At 44.1% G+C, this 24791-nt stretch overlaps 2 protein-coding genes and 1 long non-coding RNA gene across 5 annotated transcripts in view; 1 reads left to right on the forward strand and 2 right to left on the reverse strand.

Moving 5' to 3' along the window:
• Positions 1 to 2395: 2395 nt before the first annotated feature.
• Positions 2396 to 3814, reverse strand: LOC134521098 (uncharacterized). Its single transcript, XR_010072623.1, has 2 exons — positions 3529 to 3814; positions 2396 to 3080 (listed from the first exon to the last, which is right to left on the reverse strand). It is a non-coding gene; the product is annotated as an uncharacterized LOC134521098 (long non-coding RNA).
• An 83-nt stretch (positions 3815 to 3897) lies between these two features.
• MESD (mesoderm development LRP chaperone) lies at positions 3898 to 9611 on the forward strand. Its single transcript, XM_063347200.1, has 3 exons — positions 3898 to 4127; positions 8235 to 8467; positions 9197 to 9611. Exons 1-3 carry the CDS (start codon positions 3963 to 3965, stop codon positions 9459 to 9461), a joined length of 663 nt encoding a protein of 220 aa, XP_063203270.1. The 5' UTR covers positions 3898 to 3962; the 3' UTR covers positions 9462 to 9611.
• Positions 9612 to 20370: 10759 nt separating this feature from the next.
• The window catches only part of CEMIP (cell migration inducing hyaluronidase 1), a 118851-nt gene continuing 114430 nt past the window's right edge, over positions 20371 to 24791 (reverse strand). For all 3 annotated transcript variants that reach the window (XM_063347432.1, XM_063347434.1, XM_063347431.1), the window contains exon 29: positions 20371 to 24038. In XM_063347432.1, coding sequence (XP_063203502.1) covers positions 23911 to 24038 — 128 coding nt within the window. In that variant the 3' untranslated portion in view covers positions 20371 to 23910. The remainder of the gene's footprint in view (positions 24039 to 24791) is intronic.

Raw genomic sequence — 24791 nt, forward strand, 5'->3', positions numbered from 1 at the left:
TGGAACAAAAATCTGCATTCTCTTGATAGATGGCAAGCGAGCGTGCTTATTTTATGCATGAAATTAATTTGAGGACTGAAATGATTCTGATTCATTCAAATGTTGTATGCTCTAGATGACAGCATATTTTGCTTGCTATGCTGCTAGTAACAGTATTAAAAAGCATATTTTCTTTTCTTTCTTGAGATTTAGAAATATTCTTGTTGTTTAAAGATAACATGTTCAGGTCTGATTCTTCAAGTTTTTCCCTGAACGTGACGGCATTTAGAGGTCTGAATTAATACAGGCACTGTTTTTGCATGAGAGCTCATGCATTAGATTGTCTCTGCAGGGGAACATTTAGGGTACTTAAGATAATTTGACCTGTGAAAACATTAATTTTGTATGTTTTACTGAAAGTAACTCAGAATATCCTGACATTCCATAAAATGTATGACAATGCTTTTAAACAGGGTGAAAATACTCTGAATGCCGGGTCATCTCAAGACTTGCTTTAAGTTTTCTGGGATCAGATACTCAGCAAGACTTCTGTGTTATTTGACGCAATATTGTCCTGGTCCTTTACTAAGCTGGTGGGTGCAAAAGCGGTTCTCATGCCTGTCATGCTGTATAAAGAGCACAGCCGTACACCAGACCTCAATCATTTTATTTTTTTTTTTTTTTAATTTTGTGCAACCTGCTCTGGGTGACCCTGCTCTGGCAGGGGGGTTGGACTAGATGATCTCCAGAGGTCCCTTCCAACCCTATGGTTCTATGATTCTACGAAATATTCAAAGTAATCACTAAAAGGCTACCTTTGCAACACCTCACTCATCTGAGCCACTATTAAACATCCTCTTGTATTAGCAGAGTTCTTAAAATGCATTAATTCTTCCAGACACAGCTGGAACAGCTGGAACTACCTGCTATCAACAGCTATGTTGATAGTGGGTAGCCCTTGCATGTTCATTTCCCCTTCTGTGTGCTTAGGGCTGATCCTCTGATCCTGATAGTTTAATCTCTAAATTGTCTCTATGTTCTTCCAAGAAGGTGCTGCCCTTTCCTTGATGAAGTCAAGTTCTTGTTCTTTCCAAGGTTTCGTTCCAACGTACGTCAAGGGACAAGCTTTAAGACCCTGCTGTACTATATTTGCAAAGAAAAGTAAAATGTGGCGAATGAGAATCTGCTTTAGAATAGAAAACTGCACACAAAAACACCATCACCAGCAAAGACTTGAGACAGCTTTTGGCAGCTAAAAATATATGCACATTCTTCCCCTAGCTCATAAGAAATAATGGTATGGGAAGGATATTTTGCACAAATATAGTTCCAAAAATGCAGGTTATATTAAAAAAAAATTAAAGAGAGAATCCCAAACTTCATTAACAGAAAGTTGGACCATCCTGAATCCTCTCCTATTACAGCTTGACCCAACCCTACTCAATAATGAAAAGAGTTTACATCAACAGGGGAAGGTCGATTTGCCTTTCTGATAAGGTGTAACTTTGTAATTGAAAATACTACTAATAAAATTTGTGTGTTGCAGAAGTAAAAATGACAGCCACAGCTTTAGACATTCCCTGGCATGACTGGGTGGGACTTTACACGGTAAAGCCTTAAACACCTTACTTTTGCAATCTGTAATGAAAGTAGACATCTGTTATTGGGTATGTTCTGTATTGTAATCATAGTAGTGTTAGCTGCTAGGCCTATAAAAACTGTTAAGGAATATAAAAATGCTTCAGCTATAAAAAGCTTGTTGGTATGATCCTATAGATACTCTAAACAAAATGCAATGTGCTTCAATAAAAAGAAAATCCAATTTAATTTGCCCTTGTCAGTGATAGGTGTTTCTAGCTGCATTGCTTTTGTTTCTTGCATGGGAAAGAAGAGCAGCAGAGTACGGCAAGAGGCCGAATAGGTGTTTGTCCGGCAGCTGGCTCCACAAAGAGCACACTTTGAACAAGTTCCTCCTGGACACAGAATTCCGCCGGAACAGAGAGAGCTGCAAGCTCAGAGCCAAGCATGAAAAATATCTCCCTTTCAAATTAAAGCTTTTATATGCGTGTCAAGGAAATGCACAGTGTTTGGTGCAGGGGCGGATATACTGACGGACTTGTTCACTTACCAAAGGGAATTGGATTACTTTTGAGATCTACATCTGAACGTAGCACCAGATATTAAAGAAAGTCAAAACTGGCTTGGTTTGTCCTAGTAAGAGAAAACAGAATTGAAGAAAGTATTTCCCAGTAGAAATTCAGTGAAAATACTTTATGCTGTAAGTCCAGCATTCCAAAATTGAATCTTTAGCCTTTTTTTTCCCAGTGAATGTATGCATGATCCAGTAATAACAAAAGTTACCAGAAACATATTTTAGTAAAACCTCATTAATCAGGGCAATCTGATACAGTATACCTGATGTTCATTATATTTAATGAGAAATCACTGAGCAAATGTGCTCATTAGTGACTTATTGGACAGCTTTGTGGAAAGTACTTGACTAAACCCCCGTTCCAGTTACTGTACGTTTAACAAGCCCCATTGCTAGCCATGGTCTAACTGCTTCCTGTTCCTTAGGCGTGCCGGCAGCGTGGCTGACATGTCATAAAACGATACAACCCTCAGAATGGACGTTGCAGACCAGGCTGGTGGTTTATCAGGGTGCTGAAATTTTGGATCCCACATCCTCCTCTGCTATTTCTCATGCTACGCGTGCACTCGACAACCTGCTGCTTTGTGTGGCGCGTCTCCCTGGTGCTCATAAGCTATGTAGCCCCTCAGTGTCTTTTTCATTTCAACAGTCCTGGCTTCGGAAAGCCTCCCAAACCCACTCCCCTGCCTACTGACTGCTTTTCTTCTGTATTTGCATGCTGTGGGCTCCTGGTTGATTAGAGGACTATGTACAACAACAGAATTCGGGCTGAAGTGTTCACTTTGTGGAATGAGTTCCTCTGCTCTGAGCCTGCTCTCCCTTCAGTGCTTCCACATGAAGGGAGAAGCCCCCCGGTCACTCATCTGCCCGGACATCGACAATGTCTGCCAGCAGCAGTCGACATGATGTGTCCTTCAGGTCACACGTTTAAACTTCTTGGAGCACAAGTCTAAAAGGTAAAAGAGAAGGCAAAGCGCTACTTATAATTAAAACGTCTCCCATGAGGAAAAAAATGAAGACTGAAGAGTGAAATAAGCCTATAGAGTCATTACTCTGTGTAATTCAGTTCATTTTGGATAATGGAAAAGTAGTCTATACACAGAAAAAGCCCTGTTTCTTAATTCTTTGTGGTGTTCAGATGTTCTGGAGTTGTATTTTAGTAACGACACGGCTTTATTTTTGAAAGCTGCCGACTAAAAACCTAGCATTGCTGAGATACGACTTAAAATCAGCAGAGTCAGTGCAGCGAGCCCAGTTCCCATGGCGTAGATTAGTGACCAGGAGTCTTTAAAAAAAAGGGGGGGGGGGGCAACAAAAAGAAATCGCATAGTTTATATTCCAGGAGCTGGTCCATCGGACATAAAAAAAAAAAAAAACAAAACCAAAAAACCACTTACCAATCAAAACAAAACCCCCACAATATGCATCTTTTATTCGATATCCTGGGCCCAGACGTGCAGGGCCTACGCCCAGTGCGGCCCCGACCGCAGCCGGCCGGGGGCCTCCTCGAACGGCCCCTCGTGAGGGGCACTGAGGAGGAGGAAGAGGAGGAGGAGGAAGAACAGGGGGAGGAGGAGGGTCCCCGGCCCCCCAGCTCGCTCCCAGTGCTCGGGGAGCGGCACAACCTCCCCCCCCCCCAGCCGGACCAGGAAGTCGCTCCGTGTCCCCCGGTCCCAGCCCAGCCCGCCCCGCCGTCTCTGCCGCTGCCCCTTCACCCCTTCCAGCTCCTCCTCCTGCTCCTCCTCCTCCTCCCCTCAGGCCCAGCCGCCGCTGCCCCCGCCCCTTAAGGCAGCCGGGGCCGCCTTCCCGCGGCGGTGAGGTCCGGGAGAAGATGGCGGCGGCCGCTGGCTGGGCCCTGCTGGGCCTGGTGCTGTGGCTGTGCGCGGCAGCTGGGGCCGGCGAGCCGGAGGGGAAGCGGCGGGCGGGGCCGGCCAAGAAGAAGGACATTCGGGACTACAACGACGCGGACATGGCTCGGCTGCTGGAGCAGTGGGAGGTACGGGGAGGGGCCGGGGACTCGCCGCCGGAGCCCGCAGGGGGAACCCCGTGGCCAGCAGCGGGGGGCCCGCTCCGCCGGGGGAAGGCGGGAGGTTTGGCGGCCGCGGCCCGGCTGCCCTTCTCCCTGGGGCCCGGTGGCCTTAGGGTGACCGGTGACGGTCCGTGTGTGAGGAGGTTACAAAGTCGGGGGGAGCGGGCACAGAACGGGCTCCGAGAGGGCGGCCCCGGCCCCCACAGCCTACCCGGCGGCCCCTGTCCGCCACCCAGCCCCTGAGCCCCACAGGCACGTCCACAGCCTGGTTTGACTTAAACGTGTGCTGTTTTGGACTATTAAGGGATATGTGTTTTGCGAGAGAAGGATGGATAGCAGGAGAAATGCTCATTTTGCCTTTACAGAGTATATATGTAGTTGTGTCTTTGGTTTGGTGTTTCCTTCCTTGTCACTCCATCTAATTCCGGCTCTCTTGCCCCCTTTCATCCCCATCACCCCACTGCTGTAACTTTCTTTGACAGCTCCCCATCACTTCCTTCTGCGTGTGCTTGTCATGCCACTGTTTGGATCTTCTCACTATTTTTGTCTCGAATCATCATCTGACAAATGCCAGAGCACTCATCAGTGTCTTTTATTCTTTCCCATGAGGCTGTTCCCCGGAATGTTTTTCACAAAAACTGGAGGAAATAATAGAGTGAAAACTTTTCTCACCTGTAACACCAGATACAGCCGTAAGTCAAGATGGAGCAGTAGGTTTTGTATGTGTAATATAGATAAAGTAACTTTGTTGAGAAGTAAGGATGTGTGCCTTGGACCTGCTTGGCAGGTTATGAACTTGTTTATCCCATGGACTGTTACTGTGTCTCTCCCTTTAGGAAGGAAGATTCTTAGAAAATCGAGTTAAAATTTTAAATACATAAAAAACCTGAGTTCACCTTTTTTTCAGTATTATCAGCCAAGGACTGGGTAGTCCCAGCTACTAAAAAATCAAGGCTTAAATGATAATATTGACCAGCCTAATTTGGCATTGTGGGAAAAAGATGAGCATCTATGAGTTTGTGAATTAGATGCCTGGAGGAAAGGGAGCCTCAAGTTAATGCTGTCGTGACTCTTTGGCTGTGTGTTCTGTTCCAGCCATGTGGCAAGCAGGGTGAGGAGCCTGTTTGGGGTTTTTCCTCTTGTGCTGGAGCTGGTCTCTGCTCCAGTTCGCCATGTGCTGCGCAAATGCTTGTAGCCATGTTGTGTGCAGATGTGACTGAGCAGCTGGGGAGTTGGCTCCTGGGGCTGGCATTGCTGCCGAGGAAATGCACAGACAGCCAGAGCCCTAGAAGAAAAAAAGTTACTGAAGCAGAAGCTCAACAAGTAATGGTTGTTTGCTCTTCGCGATGGTCAGCTGTATGGCATTTTGCCTGATGGTAGTCAGGACCCATATAAGGAACACGAAAGACTTGAGGGGGTGGTGGCTGGAGGACAGAGGAGAAGAAAGGGCATGAGTGGACTTGATGGGGTGGGATGAGAAACAAAGGGGCCATTATGAATTTGGGTGAGAGCAGGAATTATGCCTGGGAGTGAGGGCTACAGGGCACAGATCTGTACAGAATCGTGTTATTACTTTCAACTGAGTGAGATGACTTCTAATATTTTTTTATTTCCCTGGCAATTGCTGTAAAAGCCTTGGAGGCTGGTGTCTGTAACATCCTTGGGGTCAGACACCTCTCTGTTCAGGCTCTTGTGCTGCCCCTTGCACTGTACTGGTGTGACCATGTGCACCACTGCCTGGTGAACTGAGAGAGTATCTGGTGGAAAATGAGCATGGGGAACAGGGAAGAGAGAGAGAGAGGTTACTTCAGCAGCTCAGTTGCACTAGGTGGCTCGAAGGAAGCCACCTAGGGATTTCCCTCATGGAAAGGGACTCTCCAGCAGCCTTGAGTCCACAGGAGCCAGAAACAGAACTGAGAATCTGGTCTGGAGGTCCTTCTGTTACTGAAATGTCATATACTTTAAATAATTCCTTATTGTTGTAAGCTCAGGGTTTCTCAGGCTTGCCTCTGAGCTAAGGCTATTGAATAGGCTAAGGAATTAGGTGACATGTGTTGCTAATATTTTTAAAAATAAAAATCCAGGGCATTGATGAGAAATGTATGAAAATGGGAGCTTAGGGGAGGAGAAAGAGAAGGAATATATAGTTATTACTGTGTCTGTGTGATGCTTTCCCTCTGAAGCCTCCTGTTACTGTTAAATGAATGAATCTGCTAGACATCTCAAAGCAAAAGCTTAACACTTTTCTTCCAGTCTTTTACTTTGCAGATAGCTTTATAAATGCAAAACTGCGTGGTAGTTTGTACAGAATCAAGAAAAGAATTGTTGTGTAGGGGAACTTTTGACCGTTTCTTATAATATTTCTATTCAAACTGTAGCAATACAGCTTTATGAGCATTTATTTGAATAGTTAAGGGAAAAATAGGTAATATATGTTAGGTTGTGTTGTCACTAAATCCAAAGCCAATTTCTGTATTGGCTAAGGAGTATTTGGAAACACTTGTTTCTGCCCTTCATTTTCAAGACTGTGAAATAAGCTGGTTTTGCACTAGTCAAACCAGTCTAAAATTAGGATTGATTTGCTCTTACTTCTGAAGAACACTTTTCATGCAGTCATGTAAGATTTTGTATTTTCACTGTATTTTACCAATATGAGCATTTTCCAGCTTCCTCTAAGATAAGTGTTGTTCCCACTTAGTGAGGGCAGAGGGACTTTCCTGGGGCTCTCCTTTGCGCCCAGTTCACTTAATGTGAAATTTTCCAAGGCATGTGGACTACTTGAAAGCATGTTTCAGACTTGCAAAATTGAAACAGATATGTAATTAATAAAGAAAGAAAGGATTAAATCTAAGGCTTCTGTAGCTAAATCTTAAACTCTCTTGTCAGAAAGACAGCAAACTCCATGTAATTGACATGGGAAAAGAACATAGGTCACTTGTATGAAACCTTAACGGGTACGGGATGCTCCTTGTAGTGGGATGTTGGACGAGGGTGATGTTGTGTTTGTGTTGATGCCTGTGCAGAGATGAGAAGGTAATGCATACTTGGATCTAAAAATCAAGCTCAGCTCCTGACCTTTGAGGCTTCTGAAGGGAGTATCTTTAGATACTGCTGCAGTTCATGTTCCTAATGGAGCGATGCATATTTTCACTAAATGCTTGAAGACAAAACACCACCTAAAATGTCTGCCTTAATTCCTGCTGATTTACTAGTGCTTGGGTGGATGCGATGCCAGTATAAGACTTCCGGGGTTTTCTGTTCTCTTTTATACTTTTTAATTCTATGATACACATACTGTTTAATAAATCAAGTTCTGTCTCAATGTAAGTTGTCACTACATTCACTCCTCTCTGCCACGAGCTGTTTTAAGGGGCAGCAGCTTGAATTCTGCCTTTCCAAATATTTGAATGCCTGTCAACCTCATCAGAGGAATCAAGAGTTTTTCTCTATTCTAAGAGTGATTTACTCGTGGTGATTATGTTGTCAGACTGTGAGCTGCATCTGTGCACTAGAAAAGTCATGAAACCTTTAATAAAAGTTTTCCTGTGGCAGGAGCATTGAAATTCTGAACTCTTGTCTTTTTATTTGTGTAGAGACACAAAGTAAGGAAAATTAAATTCTCAAGTGATTGTATGACCCTTAGAAGTGAGTTTTGACCTCTGAAAGCAATATGCAGATGAACGACTTCTTTATGTGTGTTTGAGGCTTTTTAAGCGCAACTTTCTCAGTTCATCTTGTATACTTAATAAACTTCTGTGAAACTGTGAAGAAAAAGTGTTATTTTATGCAGTACTTGAATTCTGCCTTGAGGCTGAAATACTTCTCAGATTTTACCTGTCAGTATGAAAATGTGCATCATTTTGAGAGGAGGGTTATAAATGGAAAGAGCACGCTTAGTGGAGTATCCTGAAACAAAATTCACTGTTTCTTTTGGTTTGAGAATCTCCATCATTAAACTAAAAAAGAATTTCTCTTTATCAAAGCAGAGTTATTGTCTATACGATGGGTAATTTCAGAAAAGAACAGCTTTGTGGAACAGTGGAGTTTAAAGCCTTCTTTTCCTTTTCAAAACAGAAAGATGATGACATTGAAGAGGGGGATCTTCCCGAACACAAGAGGCCTCCAGCACCAATAGATTTCTCAAAAATTGATCCGGGCAAGCCTGAAAGTATCCTGAAGCTGACGAAAAAGGGGAAGACTCTGATGATGTTTGTCACGGTGTCGGGAAATCCCACAGAAAAGGAGACGGAAGAAATAACTAGCTTGTGGCAGGGCAGTCTCTTCAATGCAAACTATGATGTTCAAAGGTAAGCTGTTGTATGCAAGGATGAAATTCTTGCTTTTACGGAACCCTTGCTTCTTCCTGAAAATATTTTTAGTTGTCCATCCTGTCCCCTTCCCCACCTCCATCATCCATCACTATTCCTTTGTTTCTATATCGGTTTATATACCGATTTGTTTTAAGTCATGCTACAAAAATTCTGGCGTGGTGCAAAACTCTTTTTGACACTTAATGCCTGATGTATATACAGCCTAGTTTCGTTTTATCTCATTACGTTTCAGCTATTTACCAGTTTTTGCTGCAGTAGTTTGCATTTCTGTGCTTGATGGAAAACATCGCACTTGGAAGACTTCTCACCACAAAAGGCTTTTTGTTCCCCTGGCTAAAAAAAGTGATTTTTCTCTCAGAGTGAGAGGATTATTTTGAAACAGAGGATTGTTGTGCACTTGAACTGAGGCTGAGAAGGATTGCAGCAAGTGTATAAAGCAAGTTTAATGCCCATCAGTGGCTTTTACATAGTGCCGAATTAGTTCTTAAGTTTTCTTCGTATTCTTACTCCTCCTTGGTTATTTGAAAACTTAATATATTTTATTATTACTTATGCCAGAAAATTGTTCTCTTGTCCCCATCCCCAGGTAACAACAATTCCAACTTCCTGCTCGTAAATGTATCTCTCAGTTGTGGAGGTGCTCTGAATTAAGCAAAACGTTGTAGCATTTGAAAGGCATGGAGCTAACTTATATCTTTTCTCTAGGTTTATTGTTGGCTCCAATCGTGCCATCTTTATGCTGCGTGATGGCGGTTACGCCTGGGAGATCAAAGACTTTCTGATAAACCAAGAAAGGTGTGCGGATGTTACTCTGGAAGGTCAGGTTTATCCTGGCAAAGGAGCAGGAGAAAGTGAGAAAGTGAAAAACAAAACAAAACCTGAAAAAACAAAGAAGAAAAAAGATGTGGACAAGAAATCTAATAGTGTCAAAGAGGACAACCGAGCAACCAAACAGAGAGAGGAGCTATGACGGATGCGTTAACCAGACTGAATACTCCTCTGCTGTTCCTTGAAGGGAAACTAAATTTCCATGCAGTTCCTGGCTTTACTGGGGAGGGGGGAAAGGAAGCAGAGATTACTGAGGTTAAAAGACTTCTATGTTGAAATTCACCAGTTTACTTATTAATATTGTCCATTTGTTTAGTTACAGGAAAGGTAATGTTTAATACCAGCGATTGACTACTTTAGTTTGTAATATTTTTTTTTTATGCTTTTGTTGTTGTTTAAAATTAACATACAAATCTGTGTGTCTAACATCACAAACTTAAGTGGAAAAGAAGAAATACAGTCTCAGAATCCACTGATGTTTGTCTGTAGTAGCTGCGTCCATCTTGGGTATGCAAGTTGGTCATTGATTCACAGCTGCTCTTAGGTAGCAAGGTACAATGCTAAAAGATTCTCTTGGAAGCCAGTTTGCTTGACTCAGTTGGCAAAATTGCCTAAAATCGCAAAGAATAGCATTACAGTGGCCAAAGATGCCTGAAATTGCAGGGGCTGGGACATGTCTGGTTAGACTGCCTGTTACTTCAGAATAAATAAAACCTATTCTGTATGTCCCCAGAAATCCACCAAGCGTAGAAGCATGATAGAAGCTAAGGCAGATATTTAGCTAATCGACACCAAATCAGTGCAGAAAGGAGATCCTGTGCCCGTCAGAAGTGATGCCGGGGTGTTAATGGAATTACAGTACCCACATGAGCAGCGTCGGGGGGGAAAGGCAAATTCATGCCATGGGGGTTGCTACTGCTGCCAAAGAACTGTGCCTGTGGAAGCAAGCGTTACGTATGCCCCGTTATCTAGACAGTGAGCTAGAAGAAATAGCTTTAACTCCGAAATTAATTCGTTTTACTGGTTTAAGGGTTTGTTTAAATCTTTGAAAAAGTACTAGTTACAGTACAGAGTTAAAACTTTTGAGTTAGACCTCTCACTTAATGGTGTTTAATAACCAGATTCTATCTCGGGTACAGATTCCTGACTGACGTGGTTGATTGTCAACGAACTTTTGATTTAAATACTATGAAATTTGATGTATGGGAGCAGATTCGATTTCTTCTTGAAAAGCTTTGTATAATTTGGAAGGTTTTATTATTATTCAGATTGTATTTAGTAAAATGCATTGCTTAGAATTGTTTCCCTTCTGCCTTACTATCTGTTAAGGACTAAATGCACCTAGTCTGTATGGTCCACATTGTTTTCCAGAGGATGAGCACAGTATCAACTGTCTTCATTCGATACTACTAAGATGTTACTTTAAGTCTTTATTTAAGGTGCTAAAATCCAAGCGTTTTGGATAAAAGGTCCTAATTGAACCATAATGGTTGATCTTGTGGAATACTTCAGTAGCAAAAGTGGGAAACGGACTTACTGAGTGCTTGTTTGAAAATAAAAAAGATGTCACTAAACTTACTGTTTCACTGAGTAGTAAAATCTTTTAAATAATTGCGCATTCGTTAGACTAACTCGTCTTTGGTTTCTGTACCTAAGGACTAAATGATGATGATGAAGGTTGCCGGTGACTGCTTTTATTTCGTTTAATTATATTTGTATGAATTTAGGATTAAAGAAACCTTTCCTGCCATGCTTCATTAAACAGGCCTTTGCCTGTTTGTCTGAGTGGAAAAATGAAAATCATGTATTTCTTCAGGTTTCTGTATTACTTTTGTATTCTACTATTAATCCAAATGTGTAGTGGAGCTGAAAAGAATCTGTGGAGGTACTTGGGTCTCACATTGCATTGAGGAGAGACGTGCAGTCCATTTCTTGTTCATAACTAATTCATCGTTTTGTCAAGTGTTCTGGGTTTGCACCTCCCTTTTTTTTAAAGAATATTGCTTCTTGTCTCCAGAGATGAACAGAGGTCAGATGAAGCTGTAAATATGAAATATTAATGAGGTTTTTCTTTCTACAACCTAAATCCAGATGACAGTTCAGATTATGATCAGAAACGTGTGGAAATGCAGTTTCTGTAGTTACGAAACACAAACATGATTTATTTTTTGATCAAATTGGGTTATTCCTGAGCTAATTAAGCAAAACAGTATACAAATGAGATACAAGTGCAAATTAGCCAAGGAGGAGAAACAATTACACTATAGCTATAGCCTGACTTTTGAGGATAGATACTTGTTTTAGTCATTCATACATCTACGTTTACAGTAGGCTGGGCCTTTTCCCTGTGTAGTTAAAAGGAGGGGGCAGCTTTGTTCAAACTCAGCCTGTCGATTGACGGGGCTTTTTGTTTGGTTGTTCTGAGTCACTAAGTTGCCTGTGCTGAACGCAGGCGTGTTTTCTGCCACATAGCTTATTTAGATTTTTAAAGTGTTTGGGGTTTGGGTTTGGTTTTTTTTTTTTTTTTAGGTTTTTAAGAGGAGCAATGACTTGAGGGTTGCTTCTTGATGCAAAATCCAAAATACTGCCTCCAGGTGTCTTTTTTTTGTCTTCCTTTTGTCGTCTTCCCTTTTCATGCTTTGCGCTCAACAAATAATTAAATGTGGCAGTCTGGCAGGAACTTCTCCACCAGCCAGTCTCTCTCTAGTGTTGCAGCTCATAACCCTACTCCGGAACAACTGATGTTCCCTTTTAAAACTAGTAAGTCTGTGAGACCCCAGCACTTGTGCTGGTGCGGCGCTATGTAAGCGGATGTTGGTCTGTCGTGATTTAAGGGGCCTGAACTTCATATATATATATATATATATATATATATATATAAAAAAACTTTATATATATCACTATATATATAAAAATATATATATAAAAAAACCCCCAAATATCTTAAAACAGTTACTTAACGTCAATAATGTTCTCTGAGTACCCCAGCAGATGTTAGATTCTGTGTTTGAGTCTCATCAGACTTCCAATAACAGATTTTTGGCTCTACACGCAGGCAATTCGGATACAGCCTTTAAAACTGATTTCAACAAGTAAGGTGGTGATTATAGCTCTTATTATTTCCTTATTTTTTTCGGCACTACACAGAGATATGTGGAAAATCATTTGCTTTCATGACGGCTAAGTGTCTGCTGCCTTTCTCTCCTCAGCTTCGTGGTTTCTCTGTTCTAGTGCCATAACTAAGTTTTCTAACTTACCGTTATATTTTTAACCCAGCTGTCCTTCTCAGAAAAAACAATTTGTCAATGATACTACACAAGATGTGGTTGCACTTTGTGAAAAATTTCCAGCAGACAATCAACTTTTTATGCAATAAAATACTGGAACAAATATCTTGGGGGTTGGTTTTGGTTTTTGGTTTTTTTTTTGTTATTTGGAGGTTTTTTTTAAAGATAATTCTAATCTATACTGTGTGCCTTACCTGTTTTACTGGAGAAAAAAGTAAATTTAAATTCCTGCCTAGAAGGCAGGAAGTGCATCGCCTGTTCTTGAGGGCTTAACCTCATCAAGCAAAGTAGGAAAGTTGACATTTAAATTACTGGGACCGGGGCCCCTAAGACCTGAGCGAAGCACTGTGTGCAGTAGATGAATAAATGCTGATGCTTGAGTTTATAACGTCCTCACCAACTACTAAGTCTTACTAATGGTCGTCGTTGTGTTACTTAAAGCACTGTTGAGGTTAATTTAAAAAAGATGACACTTGCAGGCGTGGTCGCTGTCACGCTGCTGAGATTTACAGGTGATGGTGCGATGAAGTTTGCTGTAAGGCCGCGTCCGTCTCTGCTGCACCGTCTTTCCCTTCGAGTGCATCACTCGCTGGCAGGGAAGTTCATGGTTCCCATTTCTTTTGCAGCTTCTCTTAGTTTGTCTTGAGCTGTGTTGCTGCACTTATTCCTAGGTGAAGCGCACTTTTTTTTTTTTAAATTCCACCTTGAAGTCTGTTACGACGCAGTCACAAACCGTGGCAGGATTGCAGATTTTTTTCACTTGAGTGGTCAAAACGTTTCTCTAAGCGGTCAGATGAGCCTTGGCTTCAAAAAGACTCCACGTTCCTGTCACTGTTTCTGAACTTGATTTCAATTTTCTTGCAAAAAGGAAATCGTAAATTAAAATACCGTTTTGTTAAGCTACGGAACAGCCTACTTTTGTCGGATATTTGGCCACTGCTCTCATGGGGTTTATAGTAAAGCTTGGAAATGATTTCCAGTTTCTATCTGTGGTTCATTTCCTTTCCTATCCAGGGAGTAACAGCATTTGCTTTTTCCAGAGGGTTGTTTTTTTTAAAATCACATTGGATGTTTCTAGAAATTCAAAGAGCCCGTGCCTGGATAACGGGGATGCCTCTGTTTTTACAAATACCCGTTCCATTGGTACTCCCGTGTTTCTCACTCTGAAGATTGCCATCCTGCTACGTCTGTTGGTACATTTTGATTTGATAATTCTTACTCTGGGATAAAATGAACTATTTTTGCACATCACTGTTTTCTATCTTTCATACTGTGCTCTTTTAACAGGGACAAAACCCACTGCTTTCAGGTAATAATAAATTGCCAGAAGGTTAGAACTGCTTGGATCTATGAAGGAAAAACACTCTGCTTTTATTATTTTTTTTTTTTTGGAGGTGGTGGTTTTTCTCCTCCAGTAGAGAAGTCGCATTGGACACACCATCTACCTCCAGCAGAAGAGCTCTGTGCAGTGCAGTTTCTGATTCGTATTTGAAAGGTTGATGTAACCCATGACAATCAAGCATTGCAGGGCACACCAGCCTTTACCCACAGTAAATGCTTTGTTTCCTTCCCGGGTGGTGCTACTTAACAGACCAGTATTTTCACTGTTGATACTGGTGTCAGCTGGCGATCAGCTATCAGTGGCATTTTATCAATCGATTTCTGTAGTACCGAAAGCAGCTCTGTTAACCACCACTTAAATTGACGGCGATAATTGTAATAAAGAATTTTTTTTAAAAAAATTGGGATATTTTTGATTCTTTTTTTTTAATCACTACACAGACATTGGTATTTTGGGATGGAGGAATGGGACAGCTAAAGGAGCTTCAGTTTCTTCCCTTTCTTACTGGCAAAGGCCAGCAAATTCGTGTTCCTGCAGCACATGGTCTTGCTATGCAGCCTCTCTGATGAGAAGAGGACGGTGATAACATGATAACAGCAGCATCTTCCCGTCTTGTGAAGGGCTATAATTCATCCCATTCGGATGCCTTCAGACACCGCCGCTCCGAAACAGCAGCAGGGAGGTGCCCTGTGCCGGGGTTCCCAATGTTGCGGTGGCTCAGTGCCCGCAGAGGCCGTAGGAACAATCCTGTTGGAAATGTCCTCGTCCTGAATGTGGAATGAAATGGGGAAAGTGCGCGCATCACTTTGTGATAATTCTCAGAAACGGAAACATCTTTTCTTTCTTGTTCCAGAATTCTCAGTCCAGAGCCTCCGCTCTGTTGCAGTCGGACACAATAGACTCTAATTTTTACTGAACAGGGACTAGAATGCTCTAATCCATGAGGTTTATAACCAAAACTTCTTTTTCTTTTTTGGGCTTATAAATTCTTTTGTAATTTAGTGGTACTTCCAAAAAAAAAGGTGGGCCTGTCTCACTGCCTATAACGCCTACTCCTTTTAAAAATAATTTTCAGTAGTGTCTACAATTGGCTGGATTTCTGTTTTGGTGAAAGGCAGCTGATTCTGTGGAAACCACTGACCGGAGCATTGAGTACTCACGAACTCGTTAATATTTAAACCAGTTCAGATGCCTTCGTTGCCGGCAGTGTTACATGTTGGCGTGCTTTGGAAAGAGGTGGAGAACAAGGACCCGGCATTTGTTTGCGAGGTGCGAGGCCGTTAGCAAGGACAAGTGGCTGTTTATTGAAGAGCACCATGAAGTAACCTGGATCTTGCTGTAACTGAAATAAATTCTTCTTTCTAATGAGAAAGGTGGCGTTACACACAAACAATTGTATTGCAAAGTTGCATTGGAAAAAAAAAAAATCGTGGCTGAGCACCCGCCAAGTCAATAAACAAATAAATATAATAAAAGTCTAAGATGTGTATTCATGTGATAATTGCTTATTATTTGCCAGACCCGTTGCTACAAGCCATCCTGCATTGTTTTTTAACTCATCTTCAGTACAGTTTTATTTCATGCAACTTCTTTTGCAAAAAATCAGTCAGTTTTCATCCCTTCATCTAAAATGAAATCTCACGAGCGTCCAGAACAGTGCATACTTTAACTCACACAAGACTTTTGTATGAATATTTTACTATTCATCCTGCCCGCTGTATCCACAGCAATACCTGAGACTTCTCAATCCTTAATAGTCAGCTGTTGTCTTTCTGGTGCTGTAAAACGTGTTAATAACGTTAGATAATTGCAGTTATAACTGGAGTTGCCAGGAAGCTTAATGGAAGCAAAGACATATAAGTGTTCTGGCACTTAAGGCAGCAGTTGAGCAGGAGATTTTGAAAAGCTAACTTTCATTTAATGTGGGAGGCAGGTATTTTTTTGGGTTCTAATGGGCTGTGTAACCGAACCAGGGAATGGCCACTTTCCATCTTGTCACCGCTCCTCCCCAACCCCCAGTCCCACATAGCGTCACCGTCTAAGCCACATTATAGTTCAATTTTCAAATAAGCCGAGTAAGGCCTGATATATATTTCAGCCACATTATTAGTTCCGCCCGTAGAGATAAGCCAGGACAGTCTCACTTTCTGCGATGAGAAAAATCAACTTCAGATTTGTAACAGCAAAGACCATGCTCAAGAGATCCCCAAATGAAGTAGTGGTACTGGTTGAATACTGGAGGTGGACTACAGGAAAGCAGAAATAAAAGTCGAATCACCTGCATTCATTTCCTGAGGTGACGCTATCAACTGACAGACCCTTGGGCTTTAGGTGAGGCACCTGTGCTTTAAGAAACATGATCCTGTACTACTCATTCAACACAAATGTGACAGAAGATGAGGGGAGGGTACAGTGCTGCTAGGAATTTCACCTGGAGCTCACGTTACACCCTTTACCAAAGCAGAAAATGTTTATTTGTGTGGGGCTTTTTCCAGAACAATTCTCCTGAACAATTTCCCATTGAGTCCTGTCACTGCTGCCTCATCGCAGGGCCCTTACTGCGTCCTGGTACCGCTCCTGACTGCCGAGATGATACTCCAGCTGAGACTCCAACTCGGGAATCACAAATTTCTATTTGCAAAGTGATGGAACTCTCCCTTGGGTTTTGTTTTTAAGGCGATACAGTGAGCGTACGTGCTGGATTCAGCTCCATGGCCAAGGGATCACTGCAGGGAGGAGCTTCCGAAGGTGTGTTTTGTGAAGAAGACATGCAAGAGGAAGGAAGGGTGTAGCTGCAGTGGTGGTTTCTACACATCCCGCCCCCATCCTTTGGTCAGAAAGAAGGTGGTGTGACAAAACAGCCGCTGAGCCAGCTGCTGGAATGCTCCTGTGGAGCTGAAAAAGCCTGGACACACCACAGTGGCTTCAGCGCCTGGTGGAGGTGAGGGCCTGGCCAGGCCAGAGATCTGCCAGGGCTGCGTAAAGAGCATTTCATCTGGGGAAGGGGACAAACAGCGCTCCTTGATGTCCAGCAGGTTTGGGAGAATGGAAGCTCTGTGAAGCAAAGGAGGGAGAATCCCCACATCTTGTAGCTGTGAGCAGAAATGGTGACAGCTCAGCTACTTGCTGCTCGGAAGAGACTAAATATGAGCGTGACATTCAGCTGGGATCATTACTGTCATGCTGGGATAAGGAGGCGTTTATGTAAGAGCCAAAAATCTCTGGGTTTTTCTTGGTTTGTGATTCAACCCATACCCTCTTTTTCCATTGTCCAAAGCAACATCTAAAAGAAAAAAAAAAAAACCAACAAAAAACCAACAACCCACCGAACCAACACCAAACCCCAACCGAACCCCTCCCTGAATGCTCCCGCGGCACTTCCCTCTCAAAGGCAGAGGCTGGAGCCAGAAGTGCCAGACCAACTGCCGAACGTCCCCCCGGTGCCGTGACAGCTCACGCAGGTCCCATCAGTTTTGCCAAGCGTTTGATTTACAAAAAGCTGCGTTAAACAGGGCTGAAGCTTTGCCGGCTGGGAGAACGCTGCAAGGCCGCCCATTCCCCGTTTCCCCAGTCCAGCCACTCGGCCACTTCGTCCCTGACACCCGTGTCACCCCAGATTCCTGTTGTCATCGTCTCTCGGGGTGCTGGCGGGGGCCTGGCTGACAGGGGAGCCCGCCCTTCCCCCGCTTCACGACGCCCGGGCACAAAGCCACCCTCCCGCCCGGCCCCCCCGGCGCTTGCCGGGCCCTGGGGAGGACACCCGGCCGCGGAGCCGCCGCTCCGGCCCCCCGCGGGGGCGCCGCGGTACGCACGGGGCGGATGGTGGGGGGGGGCGGGGGGGGCGCTGCGCCACCTGCGGCCACCAGAGGGCGCGCGCCGACGGGACACCGGGAATCGGGGCGGGAGGGGGAGCCGGGGGGGGACACACGATCCGGGGGAGGATTGGGATCAGAGTCCCAGAATCACAGCATGGCAGGGGTTGGAAGGGACCTCTGGAGATCATCTAGTCCAACCCCCTGCCAGAGCAGGGTCACCCAGAGCAGGTCACACAGGAACACGTCCAGGGGGGTTCTGAATGTCTCCAGAGACGGAGACTCCACCACCTCTCTGGGCAGCCTGTGCCAGGGCTCTGCCACCCTCAAAGGAAAGAAGTTCCTCCTCATGTTTAGGTGGAACTTCCTATGGTCAAGTTTGTGCCCGTTACCTCTTGTCCTGTCCCCGGGCACCACTGAAAAGAGCCTGGCCCCATCCTCCTGACACCCACCCTTTCAGTATTTGTAAGCATTGATAAGATCCCCCCCTCAGTCGTCTTTTTTCCAGGCTGAAAAGACCCAAGTCCCTCAGCCTTTCTCCATAAGACAGGTGTTCTAGTCCCCTAATCATCTCGGTCGCCCTTTGCTGTCCCCTCTCCAGCAGTTCCCTGTCCCTCTTGAACCGGGGAGCCCAGAACTGGACACAGTGCTCCAGACGCGGCCTCACCAAGGCAGAGCAGAGGGGGAGGATGACCTCCCTCGACCTGCTGGCCACACTCTTCTGGATGTCCCCCAGGATGCCACTGGCCTTCTTGGCCACAAGGGCACATTGCTGGCTCATGGTCATCCTGTTGCCCACCAGGGCTCCCAGGTCTCTTTCCACAGAGCTGCTCTCTGTGGGGTGGGGTGGGATGGTATTACATTATATTATGGTACGATATATAAATATTTCATATTTGTATATTTTTAATGCTTTTTTAACATGCTTAACAAATTAAGCGTGTTTTCATATAGGAAATAATATGTCTAATGTGTGGTGTATTTTATGTATTCGTGGACAGAATGCATCCAGTCTGTGTTTAAATATATACATATAACTAAAAATTACATGGTAATTTTAGCGCTAATGTAATGAGTTGTATATGGTTAGATATAGTTTGTTGTTAAGTTAGTTCTAACTGCTGTATGTACATAGACACCTACATACATACACATATTCACACCCACACGCTTATATAGACAAATACACACATATATATCTACCACACACAAATACACCTCCCCCATATAGGCACACACACATATACACCCCCCCCCCCTTATACACACACAAACCAATACACAGACATAAATATCCACATATAGACCCTTCCCCGTATACACACACACACACATAGCCGCACACCCCCTCCTTATACACAAATACACACATATACGCGTGTGTGAGCGCACACACACAGAGCAACAGCAACATGGTGGTAACATCTGCCTGCGGGTCATGGCGGGGGGGGGGGATTCTCTACACCTGCCTTTGACGCCATCAAAAAAATCAAAAATGTAATAACATAAAAGAGTCTGTGTATAAGGGGTGTGTGTAAGATCTGTGTAGGGGTGTGTGTATATCTATAGTTACGTGTGTGTGTAAGATGCGTACATATATATGTGCATGTGTGCGCGTAAGAGGTGTGTGCATGTACATAAAAGCCCTGTGTCCATGTGTAGAAGATACGCGTACGTGCATGTACAAGCTATGTGTAGGAGTACGTGTGCGATGACTCCTGCCCTAGAGTCCCCCCCGGGGGGGTGTCTCTGCAGGGCCACCCGGTGCCTGGGCTCACGCCTGCCCTTCTCCTGGGCCCAGGCCTGCCCCAGGGCCTGGGCTCTCCCTGGGCCACTCGTCCCTGTCCTTCACTCTCCTGTCGCCGTCAGAGGCGAAAAGTCCAGCTCTACCCCCCCACCACAGAGCAGCCTCCGTAGCTCTCAACATGGAAGTCTTTGATCTAACAGCACTTTTAAATAGATGTTTCATTTTTTCCCAGCGCTGGTGGTGTGGCATGAGATTTCTGCCTTGATTTTCACCTTTTTTCTTTTTTTTCCCCATGAAGTTAACCTTCAAAAGTCCAAGGTATCAGTAATTTCAATCTGCCATGAGTAGGCATGGGTGTGTTTTCAGTTTCCTGGCCTGAAGGCATCAGGGTGATCTCCTCTAATGCACTAACCACTATTTTGATACTTGATTAAAAAAATACGTGCTTGGATGTTAGAAACGCTGACTGCTGCCACCAAAAAAGCCCATTCTAGTTTTGGAGCCTCCAAACAGATTTATAGCAGAGTCTGCCCAGCTGGCACCATCCCAGGGCGGAAAATGTAGAGTCAACATCACACTTGACCTGATAGTGAGATTCTCGTAAGCCTTGAAGCTGCCCACTACACAAATTTTAAACAGGTTTTAGATATTATTTCCGTATGTGTGTGTGTGTGTCTCTCTGCTCTAGACCCAGTGCAATGGCATAAGCCGTATTTTCATAGCAAAGCAAGCTCCTCCGAGAGGAGCCGCTGAGATGCTCTGGTTGCAACAGCCTGAACAAACAGCAGCGATTCCAGCAGCTCATTGGTACAGAGAGACACCGAAGAGACAAGAGACAGAAATAAAATAAGAAATTTGCATTGGATATTTATTTTGATAAACATTGTGTACTTCAAACAACTACGTGTTATTTCAGTTGTAAGCCACAATCTGTTGGAACCAACGTCCCAAGAGCTCTTGTCATCATAAACCAGACAGTCAATGCATTACCACGGTCTGCGGACATAGAGAGCTTTCAAGTGCAAAGCAGATTATCAGAAAAGACATATTGCCGACCTCCTTAACAACCTGGACGATGCTAAACTCCAGTAAAAATGCTTCATATGTCTGCAATTTAGTTGTCTTAGTGCCATTGTAATAAATTAATAGAAAATATATCTTTTTTTCATTGGAAAGTCTATAAGAAAATGTACAAACATCTAACTCCGAAAAAGGACCAGCTATTTCGGCGACAGGTAAAACAAGCATTTGAACAGAGGCAAAAAACCCAAACATCCAAACAAACAGACAGACAGACAAACAAAACCCAATCAAAAAAACCCACTCTACCAATGGCAACTGCGGAGGCAAACACGGAAACATTTGCAGTAATAAACCTTACAAAGAGGGTAACTGCAGCTTGTGCGGGGGCTGTTAAAAGGATGTACAAAGGACAAGCAGTCAGGGCATTCACTAGTCAAAATGTGCGCGTGCAACTTCTACAACAGTCGGAGATTAAAAAGTAATCCTATGGCACAAAACTATGGCCGGCTGGCGATGGTCCCAGGCTTCGTTCTGTCTTTGGAGCCACACACTGTCTCCGTCCCGTGAAGGTGGATGGGAGCCCTTCGCATGGCGTGACGATGCTCTGGACTCCCCCAGGCTGAGAGGCTGCCGGGGCCCCCACTCCGTATTCACGGCGTGAGACCCCCCCTCCCAGCTCCAGAACAGGCCCCATGTGACAAGCTTTGCATGATAGAATAAGCTACTTAGAAGTTTTCTTCTCTTCATAAGAATTTTTTTCAGGAAAAGAACCCCAACAAAACAACAGAAAAAGGTTTTCCTAGAGCCAAGTCTTATGATTTCACCCTGAGAATTCCCAAAATTGTAAAATCAGAAGATATACTTCAGCACAAAGGCAGCGTGCTTGTAGAAGCTGAACAAACCTGTCTAGGGGACAGACCCACCCGGCACGATCCTCCCGGGCGTTCACAGGCTCACCGAGAGCAGGAGCAGGGCAATGGCTGGTGGCCAGGGCAGCAGCGTGCCACAGAGGGCAACCCCTGCCCCGCCAAAGCCAAATCCCAAACCAGGCACAATCTGAGCCCAGCCTTCCATTTGTCAAGCGCTCATGAAAGAAATACTCCTGCTTTGGTCCACCTCTTGTCTTGCACTAATGCCGGTGCAACGATATCACCAGAACTGCCTCAGGACAGTGAGGAGGTCGAGGCAACCCAGACTAACGTACTCAAGGGACCTTGTTTTTTTAGTCTACGTGCCCGACTTCAGGGATCTGGCTCTGTTTTGGCTATCAGAGAACGGCAGATAAAATGTTGGTTAATCACGGTGAGGCTGGCTTTTTCAAGGAATAGTTTGTGAAATCCCCAAACCATCACAAGGCATCGGGGAAAAAAACCCAACCACCTTGCCTGCCTTTTGCAAGTGTTGCCCGTTCATTCTGGAAATGGCACAAATGCCTAAAGAGCATTCATTAACGGGCTCTAATTGAGAAGCAAGGGAGGGAAAGCTTGGCTCTTCTGTTTTTTCCTTTTTTTTTTTTTAAATACAATACACATGGCATTCAGCAAGTTCAAAACAAGTATATAGTAAGACTGAAAAGAACATTTCCAGTTTCAAAACCCAGGAGAGGCTTGAGGGGAGTGTAACCTACAGCACTACCTTCATTTTGCTCGTGGTTGCTTTGACTTTCAGAGCAATCGATCTAAACCGGGCTTTATCAAGTGCAACATCTGCCCAGCCTCTGGAATGACACACAAAATGGTTGGTCTTTCATTCTAGCTGCAAGATAGCATTTTTTGATGGAAAAAAACCCAAACATACCTAATTACATGAGCCCTAATTAAAACAGAGCAAAATGAAATAACCATCAGCAACTAGAATAATTTCTGTAGCAATGGGGGCAGGCAGAGACAAAGTGGAGAAACAAACCCAGATGTTATTGGCAAAACTGACATTCTGTGTGCTTTGAAAAGCTCTTCATCCTGTCTTTTATCCCCTCTTAGGTCTCTTAGAATTGCCACAGCCTCCGGAGACGCCTTCATGGCATTTCTGAGCAACAGACAGGACTATCACTGAACACTGGAAGTGCTTATAGCGTTTTACAAGACAATGTTTAATTTCCCAGCTTCAAGAGATGTCCGCGCAGGAGTCCCAATTCTGCCTTCGTTACCCAGACATTGCTTTGAAGAAGGGGGAAAGGAGATACAAGACATCCAACTAGAGTATGGGGATTCCCACTCTAATTCCCCAGCTACTTGGTAAGACCTCTGTCACCTTCCATCCAGATCTCATGTAACTCTTCCAGGAGCACCAAGACGCTCATGGCCTTAAGACAGGATCAGAAAGCAACACACAGCAGACCAGTCGGATGCCATTCCCTCTGACCTCCCTGGAAAGCCAAGGGCTGCTCACCCTATTTGAGGCTGAATAAGGTGACTCCCAGTATTCCCAGTTGAAAACTGGAAGCCTTGAACAGGATGCTTTCTTTGACTGTCTATCATAAACCCTCTAGACTGATCTTGAACATTATTCTATGGAGGGACTACGGGAAAGGCTGAGAAACTATATGTGCTAATTGACATTGCTGTCCTTCTAGCCTACAGCTGCTTGTTGAAGGAAAACTTCCTATTGGAGCAACCACTATTAAAACCCCTTGATCCATAGGAGAAACGCAGTTTTCTAAGCAACCAGAAAGATGTGGTTTATCAGTCTCTGCTGGCACCTTTTATCTTCTCCTTCTCTCATCTCTTCCCTAACTATGTGCCGTGGGTTAGCATGTACAACACAGATCCCAAGGAGCTTGACAAAACATCATAAAAGCTTTAGGGTAATTTCTTACTGTCCAGTTATGTTTCCCAGCATCTGGGGATTCATTAAAATATACTCTTTCTATCTTAGATTTTCAACCAGCCTTTGAATTGTCATTCTGTGTTTATGTGAGCAGCTAGTTACACCACGGGGAAAAAAAAAAGCGTTTGGACAACTTAGAGGCTGGTAGAAACAATAATCCTCGATGGCCTTCAGACCCAGAACTCCCCCTTCGAGAGGCGGCACGTAAGTTAGTCTGTGAGAGGGGTGCCGATAGAACCAGCACCTTGTAGAACAGCTCAACCCTTGCTTAGAAACACGAGAGTCAACACGGCATCAGTGAGCAAATCAACCAGCGAGGAGCTGGCGATCACAGAACACGACGCTGATGACAGAGAGGAAGGCTTTTCTGTCACATGTGGCCACTCTAGCTACTTACAGTAAGATTTCTCTTTGAACAACAACAACAAGAACAAGAACAACAACAACAAAACGCTACACCTCTGGGGCAGGCTGGCAAGGTGCCTGCGGCGAGCAGTCAGTAGTCTGTCCCATGCGGGCAGTGCTGGCGGCCAAGAAGGCAGAGCAGTGTGTCCTCATAATTTCATTTTCTTCACCACAGGAATTGGCAGCGCTTGGTAGATTTTAGCTGAGTCCTCGTTAGTGACCAGCTTCACCCAGACAGGGCGGAAGCTGCCTTTGAAGCCGACAAAAGCCATTTTTTCTGCAAATCAGAGCAAATATATCAGGAGTGTGTTGGGGCTGCACAAGAAAAACACCCAGTGGCTGGATGGATGCAGGTGGACAAGGGCACATGTGCGCACAAATTTCGCCAATCATGTATTCTCCAGGTATTAAAGAAATACTTTCCTAATGAAGCTTAATTAAAATTTTATTTACATGTTGCATGCTTCCATTAATTAAGAACGCGTGATACATAGCAGAGGAGAAAGAGAGAAGGAAAACCCCTTCCCGGCAGGCAGCTATCTGCTGAAGCTATCTTTATTTGCACGGTGGTTATACTCAAAACCCTTTCCTCGGGGAAGGTGGGATGATGAGGGACGGGACAGCAGACAACAGACAGCTTGCTACGTTAGCAAGTGTAACACACACAGAAAAGAGGAAAGTGTGCCAAAAGCTCGCAGTTAGAGCTGCTCAGAGCAAGGTGCACAATAGAGCGATAGTCTAGTGCAATACGTGATGCTTTGAAATTGATACGCTTTGTGCCATCAAGTCGGAATTTTGTTTCAAGAGAAAACCAGCTAAAAATAAGTTCAGACAAGAAAAGAATCCTGTTCGGGGGCATTAAGTGGGAAAAAAAGTCCAGCATTCCTATTGTTAAAATGCCTTTTTAGTTAAAACGAACCCAGAAAATAAAACCCCCTAACTTCTTTACTTGCAAGGACAGCTGCCAAAGCACTTTTTCCACCTACAGTATTAAACTGAGCGCTGTTATCCAAAGCTGCAGTGGATACAA

This window comes from Chroicocephalus ridibundus, chromosome 9 (assembly GCF_963924245.1).
Source record: "Chroicocephalus ridibundus chromosome 9, bChrRid1.1, whole genome shotgun sequence".
NCBI classification, from domain to species: Eukaryota; Metazoa; Chordata; class Aves; order Charadriiformes; family Laridae; genus Chroicocephalus; species Chroicocephalus ridibundus.

Bases quoted from the DNA above. Each gene is read 5' to 3' on its own strand.
- MESD (XM_063347200.1), top strand. From the start codon at position 3,963: ATGGCGGCGGCCGCTGGCTGGGCCCTGCTGGGCCTGGTGCTGTGGCTG. The intron at 4,128-8,234 runs GTACGGGGAGGG...TTTTCAAAACAG, and splicing joins GGCTGCTGGAGCAGTGGGAG to AAAGATGATGACATTGAAGA. The intron at 8,468-9,196 runs GTAAGCTGTTGT...TCTTTTCTCTAG, and splicing joins GCAAACTATGATGTTCAAAG to GTTTATTGTTGGCTCCAATC.